Source organism: Bombina bombina, chromosome 10, assembly GCF_027579735.1.
Source record: "Bombina bombina isolate aBomBom1 chromosome 10, aBomBom1.pri, whole genome shotgun sequence".
Lineage (NCBI taxonomy): Eukaryota > Metazoa > Chordata > Amphibia > Anura > Bombinatoridae > Bombina > Bombina bombina.
This window is the reverse complement of record NC_069508.1, coordinates 179,473,046-179,496,928: the sequence shown is the minus strand read 5'-3', so window position 1 is coordinate 179,496,928 and position 23,883 is coordinate 179,473,046. Positions and strand designations below refer to the sequence as shown.

The 23,883-nt window shown below is 37.9% G+C and overlaps 1 protein-coding gene across 3 annotated transcripts in view; it reads left to right on the top strand.

Moving 5' to 3' along the window:
- Positions 1 to 13,192: 13,192 nt before the first annotated feature.
- LOC128641025 (uncharacterized) overlaps positions 13,193 to 23,883 on the top strand; it is a 30,904-nt gene continuing 20,213 nt past the window's right edge. Inside the window, exons 1-2 of one of the 3 annotated variants that reach the window (XM_053693549.1) lie at positions 13,200 to 13,298; positions 18,900 to 19,192. Coding sequence is in view for 1 of the 3 variants with exons in the window: in XM_053693547.1 (XP_053549522.1) it covers positions 13,289 to 13,298 (10 nt within the window). In the remaining 2 variants the exon portion in view is untranslated. Of the gene's footprint in view, positions 13,299 to 18,899; positions 19,193 to 23,883 lie in introns of all 3 variants that reach the window. The other 2 variants (XM_053693548.1, XM_053693547.1) reach the window with 2 other exon arrangements.

Below are 23,883 nucleotides of genomic sequence, written 5' to 3'. Positions count from 1 at the left end.
AACCAGAAATCAGATCTCTCATTCATTTTCAAAAAAAAATTTCTAAAAGTTTTTTTTAAATAACTGGAAGTAGCAGTTATGAGGGGTTAAAAGTGGCAGATGTGTTCCTTATGCTTATAAACATATATATTTATGTGTTAATATGTGTATTCCCTGTATATATATTATATGCTTATAAACATATATATTTATGTGTTAATATGTGTATTCCCTGTATATATATTATATGCTTATAAACATATATATTTATGTGTTAATATGTGTATTCCCTGTATATATATTATATGCTTATAAACATATATATGTATGTGTTAATATGTGTATTCCCTGTATATATATTATATGCTTATAAACATATATATTTATGTGTTAATATGTGTATTCCCTGTATATATATTATATGCTTATAAACATATATATTTATGTGTTAATATGTGTATTCCCTGTATATATATTATATGCTTATAAACATATATATTTATGTGTTAATATGTGTATTCCCTGTATATATATTATATGCTTATAAACATATATATTTATGTGTTAATATGTGTATTCCCTGTATATATATTATATGCTTATAAACATATATATGTATGTGTTAATATGTGTATTCCCTGTATATATATTATATACTTATAAACATATATATTTATGTGTTAATATGTGTATTCCCTGTATATATATTATATGCTTATAAACATATATATTTATGTGTTAATATGTGTATTCCCTGCATATATATTATATGCTTATAAACATATATATTTATGTGTTAATATGTGTATTCCCTGTATATATATTATATGCTTATAAACATATATATGTATGTGTTAATATGTGTATTCCCTGTATATATATTATATGCTTATAAACATATATATTTATGTGTTAATATGTGTATTCCCTGTATATATATTATATGCTTATAAACATATATATTTATGTGTTAATGAGTTTAAATACACCAATAAACACATAACGTATATACTGTATCTCACAAAAGTGACCACTCTGCTTGCTTAACCCTTGCACTGCTGGATTGCCATACCATTACTGAACTCTGCCTGTCTGACCATTCTATTTGGTTTACCCCTGAACTGTTATACTGCTGGATTGTCTTCCTGTTGCCAAACCCGGCCTGTCTTGACCATTCTCTGCTTTATAATTTTAAGTTAGGAAAAAGAGATATCGTGTGGCACACTTGTTAAAGAGCCTAAATAGCTGTACCGTAGGTTAGCACGAGGTTTATCGGTATTTAAAATATAACTTTTATTTTAAATAGAGCTAAAAAAAAATTTTTATTATATATATATACACAAAAAATTTTTTTTTAAATTAAGAACATAAATGTAGCTGAAGAAAGAAGGGGGGATGACCATATATAGTGTATTAACTCTGTACCATCATGTCAATCCTATTCAACTAGAACACACTGTGTCATAGGATGTTAGCAACAAAATTAAGTTGTAGGGTGTAATAGCACTTGGACACCAATAGGGGTAACAGCAATAAAAAGCTACATCAGATATATTGAGATACTTGATTAAGTGATATAATCAGTTAAAAAATTGTAAATTAGGGTTGGTTCCAAGAGAAACTGCCCTATAGTGAAAATAATAGTGGACTTGCTTCTTTTGTGAGCGATTACAATGAAAGAAGTGTTTCCCATAAATTGGGATGGAAATATTCACAATAATTATCTATTTGTACATAGTAACCCTGGTGTACATTGACAATATGTTAGAATCATATAAAGAACAGTGTCAGTGTTTTGTTATTGGACACTAGTAGGGTTTAGACAATGCTTGAGCCAGATAGACTGGCAACTATTTATTCAATACAATAAATTGTATGAGTTTGTGTCAGGCTACCACCAGGATTATCTGTTAGTTAGTTAAATACTATGGGTACCAGGGACACCCGTATAGATTAGTGATGTTAAAACATAATTTAGATGGTTCTAGGACTATACAAAGGTGCCTAAAGCACAGAACACCTACTACTACCATAACAATTCTTGTAAATTAACTAGTACATATAACTGTGCAAAGAGCACACAATCATCAAATCGTTTAGGTAGTAGGTAGTGTGAATTAGTTCTAGAAGTAAGTAACACCACAAATACTTTCTATAAGGTGCTAGTTTTAGCGGTGCATACAGCACATTCAGTTTCTGTTTTGTAATTTAAAGGTCTAGTGCAGCAGTGTGGAGGTATCTCATGCTAATGGTTTCTGTCAGACACCAGAGCAGTTAGCTTCCTGTTAAATGCTAGATCTAGCAATGTATACAGCACATTATTTCTCCTTTTAAAAGTATAGAAGTCTGGTGCAACAATGTGGGAGCATATAATGCTGTTATTAAATGGTTAACACCAGAATAATTGCTATCTTTTGGTTGCTAGATTAAGCAATGCATACAGCACGTTATATATCAAATATAAAGTTTTTAAATTAGGTGCGGCGTTATAGAGGTGACTGGTGCTGCTATTATCGATCAGCCACTAGAACGAGTATTATACAAAGTTTAAAGTAACCCTGGTTTCCCCATGCGTATTACCAACTAAATAACAAGGTCAACAAAATTTAAGGTATAAACCATAAGTATGCTATTTTTTTAACAAAGTCACAAAAGAAGCAGTGCGAACTGACAAAGCAGTTGGCGAAACGCGCGTCAGGCGTTCGCACTGCTTCTTTTGTGACTTTGTTAAAAAAATAGCATACTTATGGTTTATACCTTAAATTTTGTTGACCTTGTTATTTAGTTGGTAATACGCATGGGGAAACCAGGGTTACTTTAAACTTTGTATAATACTCGTTCTAGTGGCTGATCGATAATAGCAGCACCAGTCGCCTCTATAACGCCGCACCTAATTTAAAAACTTTATATTTGATATATAACGTGCTGTATGCATTGCTTAATCTAGCAACCAATAGATAGCAATTATTCTGGTGTTAACCATTTAATAACAGCATTATATGCTCCCACATTGTTGCACCAGACTTCTATACTTTTAAAAGGAGAAATAATGTGCTGTATACATTGCTAGATCTAGCATTTAACAGGAAGCTAACTGTTCTGGTGTCTGACAGAAACCATTAGCATGAGATACCTCCACACTGCTGCACTAGACCTTTAAATTACAAAACAGAAATTGTATGTGCTGTATGCACCGCTAAAACTAGCACCTTATAGAAAGTATTTGTGGTGTTACTTACTTCTAGAACTAATTCACACTACCTACTACCTAAACGATTTGATGATTGTGTGCTCTTTGCACAGTTATATGTACTAGTTAATTTACAAGAATTGTTATGGTAGTAGTAGGTGTTCTGTGCTTTAGGCACCTTTGTATAGTCCTAGAACCATCTAAATTATGTTTTAACATCACTAATCTATACGGGTGTCCCTGGTACCCATAGTATTTAACTAACTAACAGATAATCCTGGTGGTAGCCTGACACAAACTCATACAATTTATTGTATTGAATAAATAGTTGCCAGTCTATCTGGCTCAAGCATTGTCTAAACCCTACTAGTGTCCAATAACAAAACACTGACACTGTTCTTTATATGATTCTAACATATTGTCAATGTACACCAGGGTTACTATGTACAAATAGATAATTATTGTGAATATTTCCATCCCAATTTATGGGAAACACTTCTTTCATTGTAATCGCTCACAAAAGAAGCAAGTCCACTATTATTTTCACTATAGGGCAGTTTCTCTTGGAACCAACCCTAATTTTCAATTTTTTAACTGATTATATCACTTAATCAAGTATCTCAATATATCTGATGTAGCTTTTTATTGCTGTTACCCCTATTGGTGTCCAAGTGCTATTACACCCTACAACTTAATTTTGTTGCTAACATCCTATGACACAGTGTGTTCTAGTTGAATAGGATTGACATGATGGTACAGAGTTAATACACTATATATGGTCATCCCCCCTTCTTTCTTCAGCTACATTTATGTTCTTAATTTAAAATTATTATTTTTGTGTATATATATAATAAAAAAAATTTTTTAGCTCTATTTAAAATAAAAGTTATATTTTAAATACCGATAAACCTCGTGCTAACCTACGGTACAGCTATTTAGGCTCTTTAACAAGTGTGCCACACGATATCTCTTTTTCCTAACTTAAAATTACCTGACATATACCGGTATCAGGCACTGCCCTACTGTGATACGTAGGATTATCCATTAGGGACCCTAAGAGCCTAATACTCGTTCCCACCTTTAATTCCCTCTAACAAGGGGAGTTTTTGCTTTCTAAATACATTCTCTGCTTTAATCTTATTGCTGTGAAGGACTGTCCTATCTGCCGTTAGTACTGCTTACCTCATTTCATACGCTCACTCTGTTCTGGGATATTTCCTATTCTTCCACTTGACGCCGGGATAAGAAGACTAGTGGGCAAGTTTGGTCTGATAGAGAAATATCCCATGAGCATTACATTATACTTGGGCCAAGGACCAAAATAAGGTAGCAAGAGCAGTTTCTCTTCAGGGACAGATGCTGAGAACCCATACCATACACTTGCAGAATTTGGATTCTAAACTATAGGGTATAACCACTATGCTCTCCTCACTGGTTGCAGAGAAGAACGCTGCTCCTGTTGTTACACAGCCGGTCTTCCCCTGCTTCTGGAAGTATAACCTGGATACCATTGCCTGACAAGTATGATGGTACTACCGACTGTAGGGGTTTTCTCAACCAGTGCAGGCTGCACTTTCGCAATGATCCTCACACTGATATTCTGCAGGCTGCACTTTCGCAATGATCCTCACAATGATATTCTGCTGGATTGTCTTCCTGTTGCCAAAACCTGGATACCATTGCCTGACAAGTATGATGGTACTACCGACTGTAGGGGTTTTCTCAACCAGTGCAGGCTGCACTTTCGCAATGATCCTCACAGTGATATTCTGCAGGCTGCACTTTCGCAATGATCCTCACACTGATATTCTGCTGGATTGTCTTCCTGTTGCCAAACCCGGCCTGTCTTGACCATTCTCTGCTTTAATCTTATTGCCGTTAGTACTGCTTACCTCATTTCATACGCTCACTCTTTTCTGGGATATTTCCTATTCTTCCACTTGACGCCGGGATAAGAAGACTAGTGGGCAAGTTTGGTCTGATAGAGAAATATCCCACGAGCATTACATTATACTTGGGCCAAGGACCAAAATAAGGTAGCAAGAGCAGTTTCTCTTCAGGGACAGATGCTGAGAACCCATTCCATACACTTGCAGAATTTGGATTCTAAACTATAGGGTATAGCCACTATGCTCTCCTCACTGGTTGCAGAGAAGAACGCTGTTCCTGTTGTTACACAGCCGGTCTTCCCCTGCTTCTGGAAGTATAACCTGGATACCATTGCCTGACAAGTATGATGGTACTACCGACTGTAGGGGTTTTCTCAACCAGTGCAGGCTGCACTTTCGCAATGATCCTCACACCTTTCAGTCTCATCAGTCTAAGATCACTTTTATTATATCTTTATTGAAAAAGGCCCTAGCCTGGGTCTCTCCCCTTTTAGAACAAAGCGCTCAACTCCTGAACGATGCTGATGCCTTCATTTCTGCATTTTCTACTGTATTTGGGACCTCCGGCAGCGCATCTGCTGCAGAGTACTCTCTCTTGGATTTCTGCCAGAACAATAGAACTGTGGCACAATACGCCATCGAGTTTCGCACCTTGGCACTTGAGACCAGTTGGGATGACAGTGCTCTCAAGGCGGCCTTTAGGAGAGGTTTGCAGGAACACATCAAGGACGAGCTCACTTATTGTGATGTTCCTTCTTCCCTGGATGAATTCATAACACTTTGTATCAGTCTAGATTCTCGCTTTCAGGAGAGACAAGCTGAGAGAGACAGAACTGTAGAATCCTTCCCTCTCGTCCTCTTACTCATCCAGCCTCTAGACTATCCTCTACCCCTTCAGCACCTCCAGTTACCTCTGTAGAGGAACCCATGGATCTCTCCTCCCTCAAGCCCACAGAATCTGAAAGACAGAGAAGAAGGAGATTTAGACTGTGTTTCTATAGTGGTTCTAACTCACACCAGTTTAAGAATTGTGATATTCTGCCTGGAAAAGGCAATGCTTAGAGGATACAACTGGGTTACCTTTAAGCGTGGTCACTACTAAATCCCCTCACTCTTCTCGGATCCTGGTACCTGTTACCCTTACCTTTCTTCAGAATTCTGTCCACGCTCAAGCCTTTATTGATTCAGGGGCTGCTGGCAATTTTCTTGATCATCATTTATGATTCAGGCAAGTTTACCTCTTCTGCAGAAAAAACAATATCTTAAAATAACTACTCTGGATGGCACACCCCTTAGATCAGGTTTAACCCATTTCAAATTAGCACCCCTAACTGTGGGAGCCCTTCATACTGAACAGTTGCAGTTCGATGTGATTCATTCTCCAGCACAACCTATTATCCTTGGTCTCCCTTGGCTTCGTATACATAATCCACAGTTCAACTGGACTGAGGGACAGTTGGCCTCCTGGGGTACATCCTGCTTCCACTCCTGCCTGGCTAAGGTTACTCCTCTGCACCACATCCCCATTGCCAGCCTACAGACCCCTTCAAGCCTTCCCACAGTATATGCAGATTTTACTGATGTGTTTGAAAAGAAAGCAGCTGATGTGCTCCCACCCCACCGTCCTTACGACTGCAAAATTGACCTTTTTCCTGGAGCCCCACTTCCTAAAGGGAGGACTTATCCACTCTCCAAAGTCGAAACCAAGGCCATGGAGGAATATAGCTAAGAGTACCTAGCTAAAGGTTTTATTTGCCCTTCCTCTTCTCCTGCCGGGGCTGGCTTCTTTTTCGTCAGTAAAAAAGATGGTGGGCTCAGACCATGTATCGACTACAGAGCCCTAAACAACATCACTATCAAGAACAGCTATCCTATTCCTTTGATCACTGAACATTGCGATTCAATACAAAATACTCGCTACTTTACAAAGTTGGACCTACGTGGTGCGTACAATCTTATTCGTATCTTCCCAGGGCATGAATGGAAGACTGCCTTTAACACAAGATCAGGGCATTATGAGTACCTTGTAATGCCTTTTGGGCTGTGTATTGCCCCTGCTGTCTTCCAAGCATTTGTTAACGATGTCTTCTGTGACCTCCTCAATCGCACTGTCATTGTCCATCTGGATGACATCCTTATATTTTCCTCCACCCTTGAGGAGCATCATGAACATGTAAGACAGGTACTTCTTCGCCTCAGAAACAATTCTCTGGTAGCCAAACTGTAGAAATATGAGTTTGATCAAGTCCAGATCCAGTTCCTTGGCTATGTCATCTCGAAGGAGGGTTTTGCCATGGATCCATCTAAGCTAACCGCAGTTCTGGAATGACCTCAATCCACCTCATTAAAGGAACTACAGAGATTCTTGGGGTTCTCCAACTATTACCGCAAGTTAATAAAGAACTTCTCCCAAATAGTTGCTCCACTCACTGAACTGACTAAACGGAACAGAGACTGCAAGAATTAGCCTCCTGAAGCCGTGGATGCCTTCTCTCATCTGAAAGAGGTCATTTGCTCTGCTCCTGTGTTCCGCCACCCTGATCCTGACCTGCAGTTTACATTAGAGGTTGACGCCTCTGAAATAGGAGCTAAAGCAGTCTTAACCCAAAGGGATCCTTTAACCTCCATGTGGAACCCTGTAGCCTTTTTCTCCAAACGCTTTACTCTTGCAGAGAGGAATTACAATGTGGGTAATCGTGAACTCTTAGCCATTAAGATGGCCCTCTCTGAATGGCATCATTAGCTAGAGGGTACCACCAACCCCATTCAGATTCTTACTGACCACAAGAATCTGACGTACCTAGAGACTGCTCATCAACTCAACCATCAACAGGCCAGGTGGGTCTTGTTCTTTTCCTGTTTTAACTTACTAACTTAACTGTAGTCTCTTATCTTCCTGGGACCAAGAATAAAAAGGCTGATGCCCTTACGCATCAGTTTCCTCAGTCTAGTGACTCTTTTGAAGCTCCTATTGAACACATCATACCCCCTCCTGTGTAGTTGCTCAACTTAACACCTCTCTACTTCAAAGACTGCAACGTGCCCAGTCTACAAAGCCTCCTGAAGACCCCTCGGCTCCTGATATTTTCTTTGTGCCTCTGAACCTATGCACCCCTGTGCTATCCTGGGCTCATGAAAGCAAACTTTCAGGACATCCTGGTTCAACAAGAACCTTTAAGCTTCTTTCCCAACATGTGTGGTGGCCTACCATGAAGTCTGACTCTCAGGATTATGTAAAAGCCTGCATGACTTGTGCTAGAAATAAGACTCCTCGATCCTTGTCTCATGGCTAACTCTAACCGTTGTCCATTCCCAAACAGCCTTGGACACACATAATAATGGATTTCGTTGTAGACCTCTCTCCTTCTGACCATCATATGGTTATCTGGGTTGTGGTGGATCGATTCTCCAGACTTGCTCATTTTATACCCCTAAACAAGCTACCATCTGCCCAAGAATTATTGTCTCTTTTTCTGTTACATGTGGTTTGACTTCATGGCATTCCCATAAATATTGTTTCTGACAGAGGTCCTCAATTCAACTCTACCTTTTGGAAAGCTTTTTTGCAAATTGATTGGAACCACTGTTTTCTTGTCTTCTGGCTACCATCACCAGACTAATGGGCTAACAGAGAGAGCAAATCAAGATCTTGAAGCCTATCTCAGAGCGTATGTTAATTCTCTTCATACAAATTAGTCTGGATTGTTGCCCCTAGCTGAGCTGGCAAAGAACACTCATTGGCACTCTTCTCTACGATGTTCTCCATTTCAAGCTACAGCAGGCTACCAACCTCGTATCTTTCCTCTTTCCGCTCAGTCTACAGGGGTTCCTGCCACAGACCAACACTTTACTAACCTCACTACTCATTGGCAAGGTATTCACTCTCAGTTACGTTCAGCTGTCTCCAGATACAAGAGATTTGCTGATCATCGTCGAGCTACTGTTTGAGTGGGGGGCTATGTCATGCTGCTGCACTGCTCCTGAAGCCGCCATCACTCTATCCATTGTCATTTATTGTGTGAGCTCTGCTATTACAAGTCAGTGGTTAATATTTATTGTGTGAGCTCTGCTATTACAAGTCAGTGGTTAATATTTATTGTGTGAGCTCTGCTATTACAAGTCAGTGGTTAATATTTATTGCGTGAGCTCTGCTATTACAAGTCAGTGGTTAATATTTATTGCGTGAGCTTCAGTATGGTGCATGCATTCAGTAGAAGACCTACCAGAGAAAGGGCCAGCACCAATGATCTTGAAGGAGCAGCACACTGTTGACCAGAGGATTGGAGATAAATCTACATTTTGCCTGTGGGACCACTCAACAACTCCACACTGGGAAAAGATTTCCCACTACCGGGCTGACCGACCCCTCTGTCCAGGAGGAACTTTTGAGAGGGAAATTGGGTCTCAAATTGAGTAGAGAACCCCTAGCAAACAACGAGAAGACTTTTAATCATAGCGCCCTGAGCACTATTAGCGCATCATTGCACTTGTATCACAAATGGTGAGGTAAGTTTTGTGCTTGAGGCGCAATCCAAAATTTAGTTCAATTTAAGACCTGAAGTAAACCATTATTATTAATAGTAGCGTTCAGGGAGCAAAGAAGAAGCAGTCACAGTGTGCACCCAGTAGTCATTGTAATAGCCGATTGGAGAATATCCGGTGACAGCGTATATACTGGGAGCTGAGACCGGACTGGGGTGACAGCATGTGAACTTGTTATCATTTGAGGCAAACAATTGTCTTATTTCTAGTAAGTGCATTATTTTATGTAAGCAGAGTGCTTTGATTAAAGAAAGAGATACCGTGAGTCGCAGATGCACTTGTTGTGCTTATTTATTTCAGTATTCGGCCCACATGAGTTGCCCTTGTATGGAAAATAGTCCACGGCTGAAATGAGTTTGACACCCCTGTATATAGCGCATCTTCATTACAACTGATGAATTAAAGGGACACTACATTTTTTCTTTCATGATTCAGATAGAGCAGCAATTTTAAGCAACTTTCTCATTTATCTCCTATTATCAATTTTTTTTGTTCTCTAGCTATCTTTAATTAAAAAGCAGGAATGTAAAGTTTAAGAGCCCGGCCATTTTTGGTTCAGAACCTGAGTTATGCTTGCTTATTGGTTTACTTAATGTAGCCACCAATAAGCAAGCATTCTCCAGGGTGCTGAACCTAAAATGGGCTGGCCCTTGAGCTTTAAATTCCTAGAGCTTTAAAGGTCTGATGTTTTGAACAGAGTTCCGTATATACAGAGAGAGATGTGCCGTGCAAAGTTAAATGGCAAAGTATGGCAAACTCTCTTTATATTTGAGAGGTGATATTCGGATCAGCACCACAGCGGTAAATTCCCAGGTAGCATACAGCTATAAGGGTCCGCTCTGCTGATCTTCTATGTTGCTTAGAACAAATAGTGCATCTCCACAGCGATGATGATCCCACTGGAATCCCACTATGTAGGTGCCTTGGTGTGTCGCTCTGCTGGCCACTTCGTAAATGGTGTGGGTTGTGAATCGAATGATCACTTAACAGCAGCGGAAATTTGTATTCACCCCAAATGGATCCACTTAAGGGGGAGAGATGTTCAGTATCCAATATAACAGGTCTGTGAGTTATCTACGCGTTTCAGCCGGTGAGGCCTTTATGTTGAAACGCATAGATACGGAACTCTGTTCAAAATATCAGACCTTTTTTGGCTTCTCAGATACACAAAGAAGATCCTTAGCCAATCAGCTGTCGTTATCTGAGTCACGTGACCAATACAAACCAGGACGGGTTCAGACCGCCCTTACCACTGACCGAATTTGTCCGTTCATTCAGAGGACCTTCATGTGCAAGTATCTTGTTAACACTTTGCTATTTTTTACCCACCTAGAGTTACTGACTAACACACTGCAGTATTCCTTTTGTTTTTTTAATCTTTTTAATGGTACCGTTATTAATTTGCTTTGAATATCATCTTGCCTTGATCAGAGCATTCTATTTTTATATGTACTAGTTGAAATTACTTTATTTTTAACTAATGTTGTATTTTATCTCTATGCCTTTTAGTAAAATTGTTATAATATAACACAGTTTTTTTGTATTTTTATACACACCTCTCAAATTAGCTAGATTACCTATTTTTGGCTATCTTAGCGCTCTCCTATACTGTTTCTGTTTTCTACTTTTTCTCTATGCAGACTTGAGGAGGCTCTGTATTTACTTTAGGAGTAGCATTGTTTGAGATCTTTTAGGATTGATATTTCTCTATCTGCTTTTGTGAATTTTTAAAGGGGAGAGTTTACCATCTCTTTAACTGTTTTAAAACCATTTATTTTGCATGCAACTGTGCTGTTTATTACTGATATGTACTACACATTTATAAAAATGATATATTTGAATGTGCTTTTAAATGATTATTGACAAATTCCCCACTATATATATTTAACAACAGACATTACTTCTGACCTTGAATTGAGACTTTCTGTCATTTTTAGGGTTTGGGGTTTGCGCACCTTTTAATGCTGAATATATTTATATACAAAAATAATTTCTCTTAAAAGGAAGAGCCCATTGCTCTCTTTGTCAGCCAGTGATTTGACTTCATATTAGCGAATATATAGTGCAGAATGTATTTGATAGAGACAACCAAAAAAATGAGAGCACCAAGCACAAAGGCAAATATTTTTAACCTGGGGCCTGGGCCCTTCATCAGAGGTCACTGGCTACTCTGGAGGTCACTGGCAAACAGAACCTGCAGCTCAACATTCTTCTAGGAAACAACAGATACTGCAACACGCCCCAGGGCGAGGAGCGGAAACCAGAGGAAGATAAAAGATCTGCAGGAAAATGAAAACAGAACTTGTGCAACTGAGGTGGGAGGAACAGGTGTGGTATGGCAGAAATGCAGAGTCTCACAGAGTTCCATTCTGTAACCTCAGTCTTGTGATGTGAAAGAACTAAATGTGACCAGTTTACTTTGTGACTTGTGGCCAAGTTTGTTAGTTCCTTATTGTTGTTGTTGCTGAAAAACCCCTGTAAAGTGAAATAATTAAGGAAGACACCTTTTTTCATGGATTTTTTATTTTTACTGTGGTTTTGGATCTAAAGATGAATAAAACTCCTTATGATACATTTTTTTTAAAATTAATAACATTTAGTAAATGAGTTAACCATTTCCTGTGTAAGGTTATTCCTCCATGCACCTAGACTAGGGTTGTCACTTAAGCCATGTTTTCCACTTAAACGTTACACATGTTGCAGGGTGTGCAGAGAGGAACATGCATTGTGCTATTGGACAAAAAGAGTGACCCTGGACAGCACTATTCATGTTCCTCCCTGCTGCAGCATGTGTAACACATAAGTGTCCAGGAAAACACTGCTAACCGAGACACAAAGGGTTAATTTGCTCTTTTTACATAATGAAGCTACAGAGTACAGACCACTGTCCCTGTCATTTTACCTCTAAGAGTAAAACTAAAGATTTATATGGTGAGAAATATCAGACAAAGCCTTATTGCATCCTAAGGAACTGATTAATGAAACCATAACAATTGGTGCAATTGTTGTCCCTGAAGATTTATTTTACAATATTGTGAATTTGCCTAGTACTTGACTAATTATAATTTGTTTATACCTCAATGTTGTTTTTTTATAACTAAAGAGGAAAAAAATAAGATTTCACATAACCTCTATATTTGGGGTAACACTGAAATAAACATGAGAGAATTAAGTTAATTTAGTTGAATTGACCAGGTAGGTGATATAGGTTTTAACCCCTTCGCCGCTATATAGCACTGCAACAGGTTTCCCAGCCCAGTCTAATGACTCTAATGACTGACTGATCATCATTATATGATTACTATATGTAAATAGTTACACAGATTCAGTAAGACTTTCTACACTTGTTGCTACACCACACCTAGAAGGATTAACTCCATCCTCCCCAGCAAGTGCTTTGCAGATGTAACATGATACATATTTACCCTTTGTCAGAAAATAAAATGTGCTGCAGTAAGTTAACAACTGGTGCTTGTCAGGATCTAAAAACAATAATATAAAAAGGTTTTGAATTGTGGGAAGCAGAGAGGAAGGGATGCCCCTGAGTAAGAGGAGGGAGGTTTGCAGAAGGGAGGGAGCCAGAGGGTTGGGACTTTGTGCCTCTCTACAAGGGACACAGGGAAAGCTGTGCAGGACCCGTGTTCACAGGGCAAACTGTACTAGTGAACTGGTGGGAAGACCCCTAAACATGCAACCAGGTGAGGACCACTTCTGTATGTATTTAATGACTGAGCTGTGTGATGCATGAAGGAAATTAAGTGATACATTGTAGCCTTATGTTTGTAAATAAAAGAGGGAGTGATTCATAATAAAATAGTTATAAACAGTGTGATACAAAACTATTTCAAGAAGTATCCAGAATCATGATTTTGTTGGGTCTATTTTATAATATGTAGGGACAGAACAAGTATTTGGTGCTCTCGTATAGCTGTAAGTGCACAGATCACAGCGAATGTCAGACAATATTACAGTCACTTGTCATTTGCTGTTAAATTATTTCATACTATTTATACATTTGGTGCTTTCAGTTTTACTGGGCTTTTTAATCAGAATTAAGGCAGCAAATAATATATATTCACTTGATCACTGTTAATGAGCACAGTCAGGTTTGCACTTTCTATGGGTTATTCAGTTCATACAATAAATTCTTTACTGCTCTTACAGCCAGCGCCCACTGCACACATTTATATCTCTATCAATACTATGTCTGTTTGCTTTATGCTTTAACCTTTTGTGTGCCAGAATGGGGAGCAACGTTTTGCTGCACAAAAGGTTAAATCATAGTGGGGATGCATATTATGTATTGTGACTTACAGGGTTATAAAAAAACAACAATTTGTGCTTAGCAACAAGTCTTCATTTTCAAATAAAAGATGTGGACTCAAAAATACAAATGAGATATTTAAATAAACGTTGTTACTAAAACTATAATTCATATATAACAAATGGGATTCATTTAAAGGTAAAAAGCATTTTCAGCACTGCCAGTTATAGGCTGTGGGTGTCTGGTAGCAGCCAGTACCTGGGTGTAAAACAAACACCACAGATGTGTTTATCTCATCCCTATGGTGATCTGGCTTTGCTTGGAAGCATTTAACTGTTAACTGTCAATGGCACCTGATTATAGAGTTCAAGAATGAAATTCAAAATGTAATTTCCCATAAAGTGTTCTTTGCAGTGAACAAGCCTTTGTAGTGTCAGTTTATTATTTATTGTCTGCACTTTACCTGGAATTTAAAGGGACAGTCTACTCCATTTTTTTATTGTTTACAAAGATAGATAATCCCTTTATTACCCTTTCCCAAGTTTTGCATAACCAACACAGTTATATTAATAAATGTTTTACCTCTGTGATTAACTTGTATCTAAGCCTCTGCAGACAGCCCCCTGATCACAGGACCTTTTATTATCTATTGACTTGCATTTAGTGCTAACTCTTAAATAACTCCTTGGGCGTGAACACAATGTTTTCTATATGGCTCACATGAACTATCATTTTTTTGTTGTGTGAAGCAAACACAAAAGCATGTGATAAGAGGCTGTCTATAGTGGCTTAGAAACAGGCAGAAATTTAGAGGTTTAAAAGGTTATAGCGTATATTAATATCACAATGTTGTTTGTTTTATAGCTTGGGAAAGGGTAGTAAAGGTTTTATCTATCTTTTTAAACAATAATAATTTTGGAGTAGACTGTCCCTTTAATTCTAAAACTCCAGGGAGGTTGGAATGCACTGTGACTATGCTGCATGCTTAAAGGGACACTGAACCCAATTTTTTTTTCTTTCGTGATTCAGATAGAGCATGCAATTTTAAGCAACTTTCTAATTTACTCCTATTATCAAATTTTCTTTGTTCTCTTGCTATCTTTATTTGAAAAAGAAGGCATCTAAGCTTTTTTTATTGGTGGATGAATTTATCCACCAATCAGCAAGGACAACCCAGGTTGTTCACCAAAAATGGGCCAGCATCTAAACTTACATTCTTGCATTTCAAATAAAGATAACAAGAGAATAAAGAAAATTTGATAATAGGAGTCAATTAGAAAGTTGCTTAAAATGTCATGCTCTATCTGAATCACAAAACAGTGTTTTGTAGATAAGAATATTAGCTCATTTATACATATTCCTAATCGGCCATAGCAAACAGATGAAAATGTGCAAGAGGCATTTCAAGGGGTGTATAACTAAGCTACAAAACAATGCATATTTTACTAACAAAATGACAGTTTGAATACTTTTAAAACATTTATTTTGTACAAAAAACATTTAAAGTAAAGTGTTTATTTTTCATTTTAAATAAAAACTGGGGCAATATTAAGACCAAGGACAACTTCCTGTAAGGGACATTAAACAATGTAAAATTGTAATATAACAGGTTTAGGAATGTGTAGTAAATCAGTGGTGCAATATACTTTTGTTATTTATTTTGCCCTCTTTTCCTGTACTTTAAAGAAATGTTAAATTCAAAGTTATATGTTTATGATTCAGACAGAACATACAATTTTTCTTCTGTTATCAAATATGCTTTGTTTTTCTTTTTTTTTTTTTTGTTTTGTTTTTTTGAAGGAGCAGTAAGTAATACACTACTGGGAACTAGATGAACACATCTGGTGAGCCAATGACAAGAGGTATATATGTACAGCTACCAATCACCATCAAGATCCCAGTAGTGCATTGCTTTTTCTGACCCTATCTAGGTATGCTTTACAACAGATACCAACAGAATAAAGACAATTAGATAACATAAGTCAATTGGAAATTTGTTTAAAACCTCATACTCTGCCTGAATAAAGAAGGAAAGAAAATTAAAGTGATTGTAAATGTCGTGTATACCACAATGCATATTTCAATTTGTCACCCCTTAAAGGGACATGAAACCCAAAATTTTTCTTTCATGATTCAGATAGAGAATACAATTTTAAACAAATTTCTAATTTACTTCTATTATCTAATCTGTTTCATTCTCTTGGTATAATTTGTTGAAGGAGCAGCAATGCACTACTAGTTTCTAACTGAACACATGGGTGAGCCAATCACATTCAATATATATATTGCAGCTACCAATCAACAGCTAGAACCTAGTTTCTCTGCTGCTTATGAACTTGCCTAGATAAACCTTTCAGCAAATGATAACAAGAGAAGGAAGCAAATTAAATAATAGAAGTAAATTGGAAAGTTGTTTAAAATTATATTCTCTATCTGAATCATGAAAGAACATTTTTGGGTTTCCTGTCCCTTTAGCTAGAATATTCGCATGATTTTTATTTCATATTTGCCTTTTATTAAAAAAAATATAACAATATTTATCACCTGTCAATCAAAGTTCAGTAGACCGCCCTTTACCGTTTCAGAAAGCATACACTAAGTGACGTTGACAGAGGGTTGTAACTCTGTAATGTCACAGTAAGGACGGATGTAATCTTCTCGAAATAACAGTTCTGCCCACTATTGATGCGCGCTGTAGTATCAGCTCACTGTGCGCATGCTCAAGATTTCACACAGATGCTGCTGGCTGCTATCCAGGTAAACACTGAATCGTAAAAAAAAATACTATTCAGTGTTTACAATGTTGCAAGTAAGACACACCCCTTGGGAGAAATGCGCATGTCTTTTTAGTATCGTGAACGCGCATGGTGATCACTTCGGTTTGAATACCATTACGCAACACAGACTTTTGCGTATGCGCAGTGAGGAGGAAAACGAAGGCTATTATAAAAAGTCTGTCAACTGACAAGCATCGCAATAGGGCTAATGTGATGTGGTCATCATAGGAAGAAAAAAGAGTGTTTAGAGCGGGGACGGCAGATACACGGCAGTGAATAGTATATTTCTTTGCATATAATAAAAAAATAGAAGGTATGATTAAAAAAAAATGCTGATATTGATAATAAGGCATTTACTTTAAGATGGCACTTAGTAATATTCTGTGTTTACCATCACTTTAATGAGTTCCATGTCCCTTTACTACAGAAAATGCACAGCCCAGACTACACACAGTGCTACATTCTAAAGGCCCATTGTTTGTTCTCCCTGGTAACTAATACACAGTTTATCTGTAACAGAGACCATAAATAAGGGAAACCTAAGTTCAACAAATAGACAGCTATGACTTTACAGAAACTAACATTTTACTAATATTCTTCAGTATTTAAACAAATGATATCATTTAAAAACAAAAAACACATCAGCACAATATTCTCAGGCTAATCTTTGTTTTGAGTACGTTATTATGTCACAGACTTATTTACTATTTAACGTCCCCTTAATATGAAATGAGAAATATTGCAGACAAAATTATTATTATTTTTTTTATTTTTTTGTATAGCGCTACCAACTTCTGTAGCTCTGGGTACAATGATGGGGGTATACAATGACAAGGATTTGTGATAAAATACAAAACATAACAGACTAAACAAATCTAGTACCGGAGGAAGCGGCACATAAGGTTGGGGTAGCTTGTCACATTGATTGTAGTTACAGCAGTGAGTCAGGCAGTTCATGATTTATTTTGGTTAGGATGAGGGATGGAGGAGAGATGCTAAGCCTCTCTGAATTAGTGAGATTTCAAGGAGCGTCTGATGCTGCACAAGGTTGGAGACAGTCTTATGGTGCGGGGTAGAGAGTCCCAAAGGACAGGAGCAGCATGTGAGAAGTCTTGGAGGCAGGAGTGGGATGTAGGTCAGAGGTTGATGGAAGAGGACGGGATGATGAGAGAGGAAATATAGTTGGCTGTTGAGTGCTTTATAGGTTAGGGTTGATACTTTATAGGTTAGGGTTAGTACTTTATAGGTTAGGGTTAGTACTTTATAGGTTAGGGTTAGTACTTTATAGCGTAGGGTTTATACTTTATAGGTTAGGGTTAGTACTTTATAGCGTAGGATTAATACTTTATAGGCTAGGGTTAGTATTTTATAGGTTAGGGTTAGTACTTTATAGGTTAGGGTTAATACTTTATAGGTTAGGGTCAGTAATTTATAGGTTAGGGTCAGTACTTTATAGGTTAGGGTTAGTACTTTATAGGTTAGGGTTAGTACTTTATAGGTTAGGGTTAGTACTTTATAGGTTAGGGTTAATACTTTATAGCATAGGGTCAGTACTTTATAGGTTAGGGTTAATACTTTATAGGTTAGGGTTAGTACTTTATAGCATAGGGTTAATACTTTATAGGTTAGGGTCAGTACTTTATAGCGTAGGGTTAATACTTTATAGGTTAGGGTTAGTACTTTATAGCATAGGGTTAATACATTGAGTTGTATTCTAGAGTGTATGGGGAGCCAGTGTAGAGACAGATAAAGCAGAGCAGCTGATGTAGATTGGTGACTCAATAATAAGACTTATTTAACAAGATGTTAGTTTAACAGGACATGGACTATCAGGTAAATGCCATTATATATATATTGCAGCTGCTGGAGGGTTAAAGAGACATTAAAGTATGCCATTTTAAACAACTTTCCAATTTCATTCTATTATTAAATTTAGATATTTCTTTCGAAATCTTTGTTAAAATGTATGCTCCTAGGAGCTCAGGAGCGTGCATGTGTCTTTAGCATCCTATGGCATCAGTGTTTGCAACAAAGTATAATACTGCTACAAACATTATTGCAAAACACTGCTGCCATAGAGTGCAAAAAACATGTGCGCGCTCCTGAGCTCTTATGAGCCTACAAGTTTTACTCTTCAACCAAGGATACCGAGTGAACAAAGAAACATTGATAATAGAAGTACATTGGGCAGATGTTTAAAATCACATGCACAAACAAACGTTTACTTTTTACTTCACTTCACCTTTTTATTTCTTTAGCAGAAGGTATCAGCAATGAATAAGAACCATCCTGTATGTGCTTTCCTGTTTTCCTGCCATATTTTCTTCACTGTGTATAACCCAGAGAGGAAATCTAACTTCCAGCTAAGGGTTATAAGCTCAGCAGCAAATAAAACCACAGATGCCAAATACAAGTGATAACAATATTCCCTGAGGCCCATAGACCACTAAACCAGCAGTGGGTTCCACTAGTGGAATAGGGCAAGAATCACAAGTACCACAGGAAATGCATTCTTTGTGTGTTTGTGGACAGCTGAGAGAGGAAGCACATTGTAAGTTCCATGCTATAAGAAAAGGTCATGGTCTAGAAACCGACTACATGTGAGCCTGGAAACGGCAGGAAATAGATGAAAGTAGCACTTAGCAGGGTACAGATTAATATCACTATATCTACTGTATCGTGAAGAAAAAATAAATACACAATAACTAACTTCTAAACCTTGTGACCATTTACAGCAATATCATTATGTATTGATAATATTAAGTTAATAGTTTCTAATAAAGTTCTGCACACATCTCACTGTACTGACAGAATACTATTGTGATGCTGCAAAGGAACCTATATCCTGCTGTCTTCTAGCATTATACATTTAATGCAAATCATTTCTTTCAAAGACATTGCTGAGGTGGGCCCCTAGGGGCCAATACCCTGGGTGTTTTCAGAACCGTTTGATGTGTTCTTTACTACTGCACCAGCCATGCCAGGCTAGTTAAGCATTTATTTTTTCCCCACACTTTATTTTGGGTATTCATTGATGACTGAAGCTGTATAATGTTTTCTGTATGTGGAATTACATGGAATAAAACTGATCAACGTATATATGAATATAGGCTCCAACAAGGGTGTAATCTATTTAGGGGCTATGTTTCAATCCTGAGATGTCAGCAGTCATACTATGTACAATATTTCCCCAAACAATACACCATACTATGTACAATGTTTCCCCAAACAATACACCTGTAATATATACAGTATATATTTATAGTTTTGGGATCCAAGCACTCACTGTAAGTGTGTGTTGCCTGGGTGCACTCTATGGTAGATAGGTAGAAACTTTCATGGAAAGAAGAGGCACTCACAGAACTAACGGCTAGATTTAGAGTTCTGCAGCCAAAGGGGTGCGTTAGCTATGCGTGGTTTTTTTCCCCCGCACCTTTTAAATACCGCTGGTATTTAGAGTTCACAGAATGGCTGCGTTAGGCTCCAAAAAGGGAGCGTAGAGCATAATTTACCGACGCTGCAACTCTAAATACCAGCGGTGCTTACGGACACGGCCAGCTTCAAAAACGTGCTCGTGCACGATTTCCCCATAGGAAACAATGGGGCATTTTGAGCTGAAAAAAAACCTAACACCTGCAAAAAAGCAGCGTTCAGCTCTTAACGCAGCCCCATTGTTTCCTATGGGGAAACACTTCCTAAGTCTGCACCTAACACCCTAACATGAACCCCGAGTCTAAACACCCCTAACCTTACACTTATTAACCCCTAATCTGCCGACCCCGCTATCACTGACCCCTGCATTATACAATTAACCCCTAATCTTCCGCTCCGTACACCGCCGCAACCTACGTTATCCCTATGTACCCCTAATCTGCTGCCCCTAACACCGCCGACCCCTATATTATATTTATTAACCCCTAATCTGCCGCCCCCAACGTCGCCGCCACCTACCTGCAATTATTAACCCCTAATCTGCCGACCGGACCTCACCTTTACTATAATAAAGTTATTAACCCCTAATCTGCCTCACTCCCGCCTCAAAAACCCTATAATAAATAGTATTAACCCCTAATCTGCCCTCCCTAACATCGCCGACACCTAACTTCAATTAATAACCCCTAATCTGCCGACCGGACCTCGCCGCTACTCTAATAAAAGGATTAACCCCTAAAGCTAAGTCTAACCCTAACACTAACACCCCCCTAAATTAAATATAATTTAAATCTAACAAAATAATTTAACTATTATTAAATAAATTATTCCTATTTAAAGCTAAATACTTACCTGTAAAATAAATCCTAATATAGCTACAATATAAATTATAATTATATTGTAGCTATTTTAGGATTAATATTTATTTTACAGGCAACTTTGTATTTATTTTAACCAGGTACAATATCTATTAAATAGTTAATAACTATTTAATAGTTACCTAGTTAAAATAATTACAAAATTACCTGTAAAATAAATCCTAACCTAAGTTACAATTAAACCTAACACTACACTATCAATAAATTAATTAAATACAATACCTACAAATAAATACAATTAAATAAACTAACTAAAGTACAAAAAATAAAAAAGAACTAAGTTATAAAAAAATATTTACAAACATATTAAAAATATTACAACAATTTTAATCTAATTACACCTACTCTAAGCCCCCTAATAAAATAACAAAGCCCCCCAAAATAAAAAAATGCCCTACCCTATTCTAAAATTAAAATAGAAAAGCTCTTTTACCTTACCAGCCCTTAAAAGGGCCTTTTGCAGGGCATGCCCCAAATAATTCAGCTCTTTTGCCTGTAAAAATAAACACAATACCCCCCCAACATTACAACCCACCACCCACATACCCCTAATCTAACCCAACCCCCCCTTAAATAAACCTAACACTAAGCCCCTGAAGATCTTCCTACCTTATCTTCATCACACCGGGTATGACCGATCCGTCCATGCTCCAAAATCTTCATCCAAGCCCAAGCGGGGGCTGGAGATCCATCATCCAGCTGAAGTCTTCTATCAAGCGGCTGAAGAAGTCCATAAGAGGCTCCATCTTCATCCAAGTGGCATCTTCTATCTTCATCCGATGACGAGCGGCTCCATCTTGAAGACCTCCGGCGCGGATCCATCCTCTTCTTCCAACGTCCTAAGTCCAAATGAAGGTTCCTTTAAATGACGTCATCCAAGATGAAGTCCCTCGAATTCCGATTGGCTGATAGGATTCTATCAGCCAATCGGAATTAAGGTAGGAAAATTCTGATTGGCTGATGGAATCAGCCAATCAGATTCAAGTTCAATCTGATTGGCTAATTGGATCAGCCAATCGGATTGAACTTAAATCTGATTGGCTGATTCCATCAGCCAATCAGAATTTTCCTACCTTAATTCCGATTGGCTGATAGAATCCTATCAGCCAATCGGAATTCGAGGGACGCCATCTTGGATGACGTCATTTAAAGGAACCTTCATTCGGACTTAGGACGTCAGAAGAAGAGGATGGATCCACGCCGGAGGTCTTCAAGATGGAGCCGCTCGTCATCGGATGAAGATAGAAGATGCCACTTGGATGAAGATGGTTGCCGGTCCAGATCTCCTCTTCTGCCCGGATAGGATGAAGACTTTGGAGCCTCTTCTGGACTTCTTCAGCCACTTGATAGAAGACTTCAGCCGGATGATGGATCTCCAGCCCCCGCTTGGGCTTGGATGAAGATTTCGGAGCCTGGACGGATCGGTCATACCCGGTGTGGTGAAGATAAGGTAGGAAGATCTTCAGGGGCTTAGTGTTAGGTTTATTTAAGGGGGGTTTGGGTTAGATTAGGGGTATGTGGGTGGTGGGTTGTAATGTTGGGGGGGTATTGTGTTTATTTTTACAGGCAAAAGAGCTGAATTATTTGGGGCATGCCCCACAAAAGGCCCTTTTAAGGGCTGGTAAGGTAAAAGAGCTTTTCTATTTTAATTTTAGAATAGGGTAGGGCATTTTTTATTTTGGGGGGCTTTGTTATTTTATTAGGGGGCTTAGAGTAGGTATAATTAGATTAAAATTGTTGTAATATTTTTAATATGTTTGTAAATATTTTTTTATTTTTTGTAACTTAGCTCTTTTTTATTTTTTGTACTTTAGTTAGTTTATTTAATTGTATTTATTTGTAGGTATTGTATTTAATTTATTGATAGTGTAGTGTTAGGTTTAATTGTAACTTAGGTTAGGATTTATTTTACAGGTAATTTTGTAATTATTTTAACAAGGTAACTATTAAATAGTTATTAACTATTTAATAGCTATTGTACCTGGTTAAAATAAATACAAAGTTGCCTGTAAAATAAATATAAATCCTAAAATAGCTACAATGTAATTATTCGTTATATTGTAGCTATATTAGGGTTTATTTTACAGGTAAGTATTTAGCTTTAAATAGGAATAATTTATTTAATAAGAGTTAATTTATTTTGTTAGATTTAAATTATATTTAATTTAGGGGGGTGTTAGGGTTAGAGTTAGCTTTAGGGGTTAATACATTTATTAGAGTAGCGGTGAGGTCCGGTCGGTAGATTAGGGGTTAATACTTGAAGTTAGGTGTCAGCGATGTTAGGGAGGACAGATTAGGGGTTAATACTATTTATTATAGGGTTATTGAGGCGGCAGTGAGGCGGATTAGGAGTTAATAACTTTATTATAGTAGCGGTGAGGTCCGGTCGGCAGATTAGGGGTTAATAATTGTAGGTAAGGTAGCAGCGACGTTGGGGGGAGGCAGATTAGGGGTTAATAAATATAATATAGGGGTCGGCGGTGTTAGGGGCAGCAGATTAGGGGTACATAGTGATAATGTAGGTGGCGGCGGTGTGCGGTCGGCAGATTAGGGGTTAAAAAAAATTAATACAGTGGCGGCGATGTGGGGGGACCTCGGTTTAGGGGTACATAGGTAGTTTATGGGTGTTAGTGTACTGTAGAGCACAGTAGTTAAGAGCTTTATGAACCGGCGTTAGCCCAGAAAGCTCTTAACTCCTGTTTTTTTTCTGCGGCTGGAGTTTTGTCGTTAGATTTCTAACACTCACTTCAGCCAAGACTCTAAATACCGGCGTTAGAAAGATCCCATTGAAAAGATAGGATACGCAATTGGCGTAGGGGGATCTGCGGTATGGAAAAGTCGCGGCTGGAAAGTGAGCGTTAGACCCTTTAATGACTGACTCTAAATACCAGCGGGCGGTAAAAACCAGCGTTAGGACCCCCTAACGCTGGTT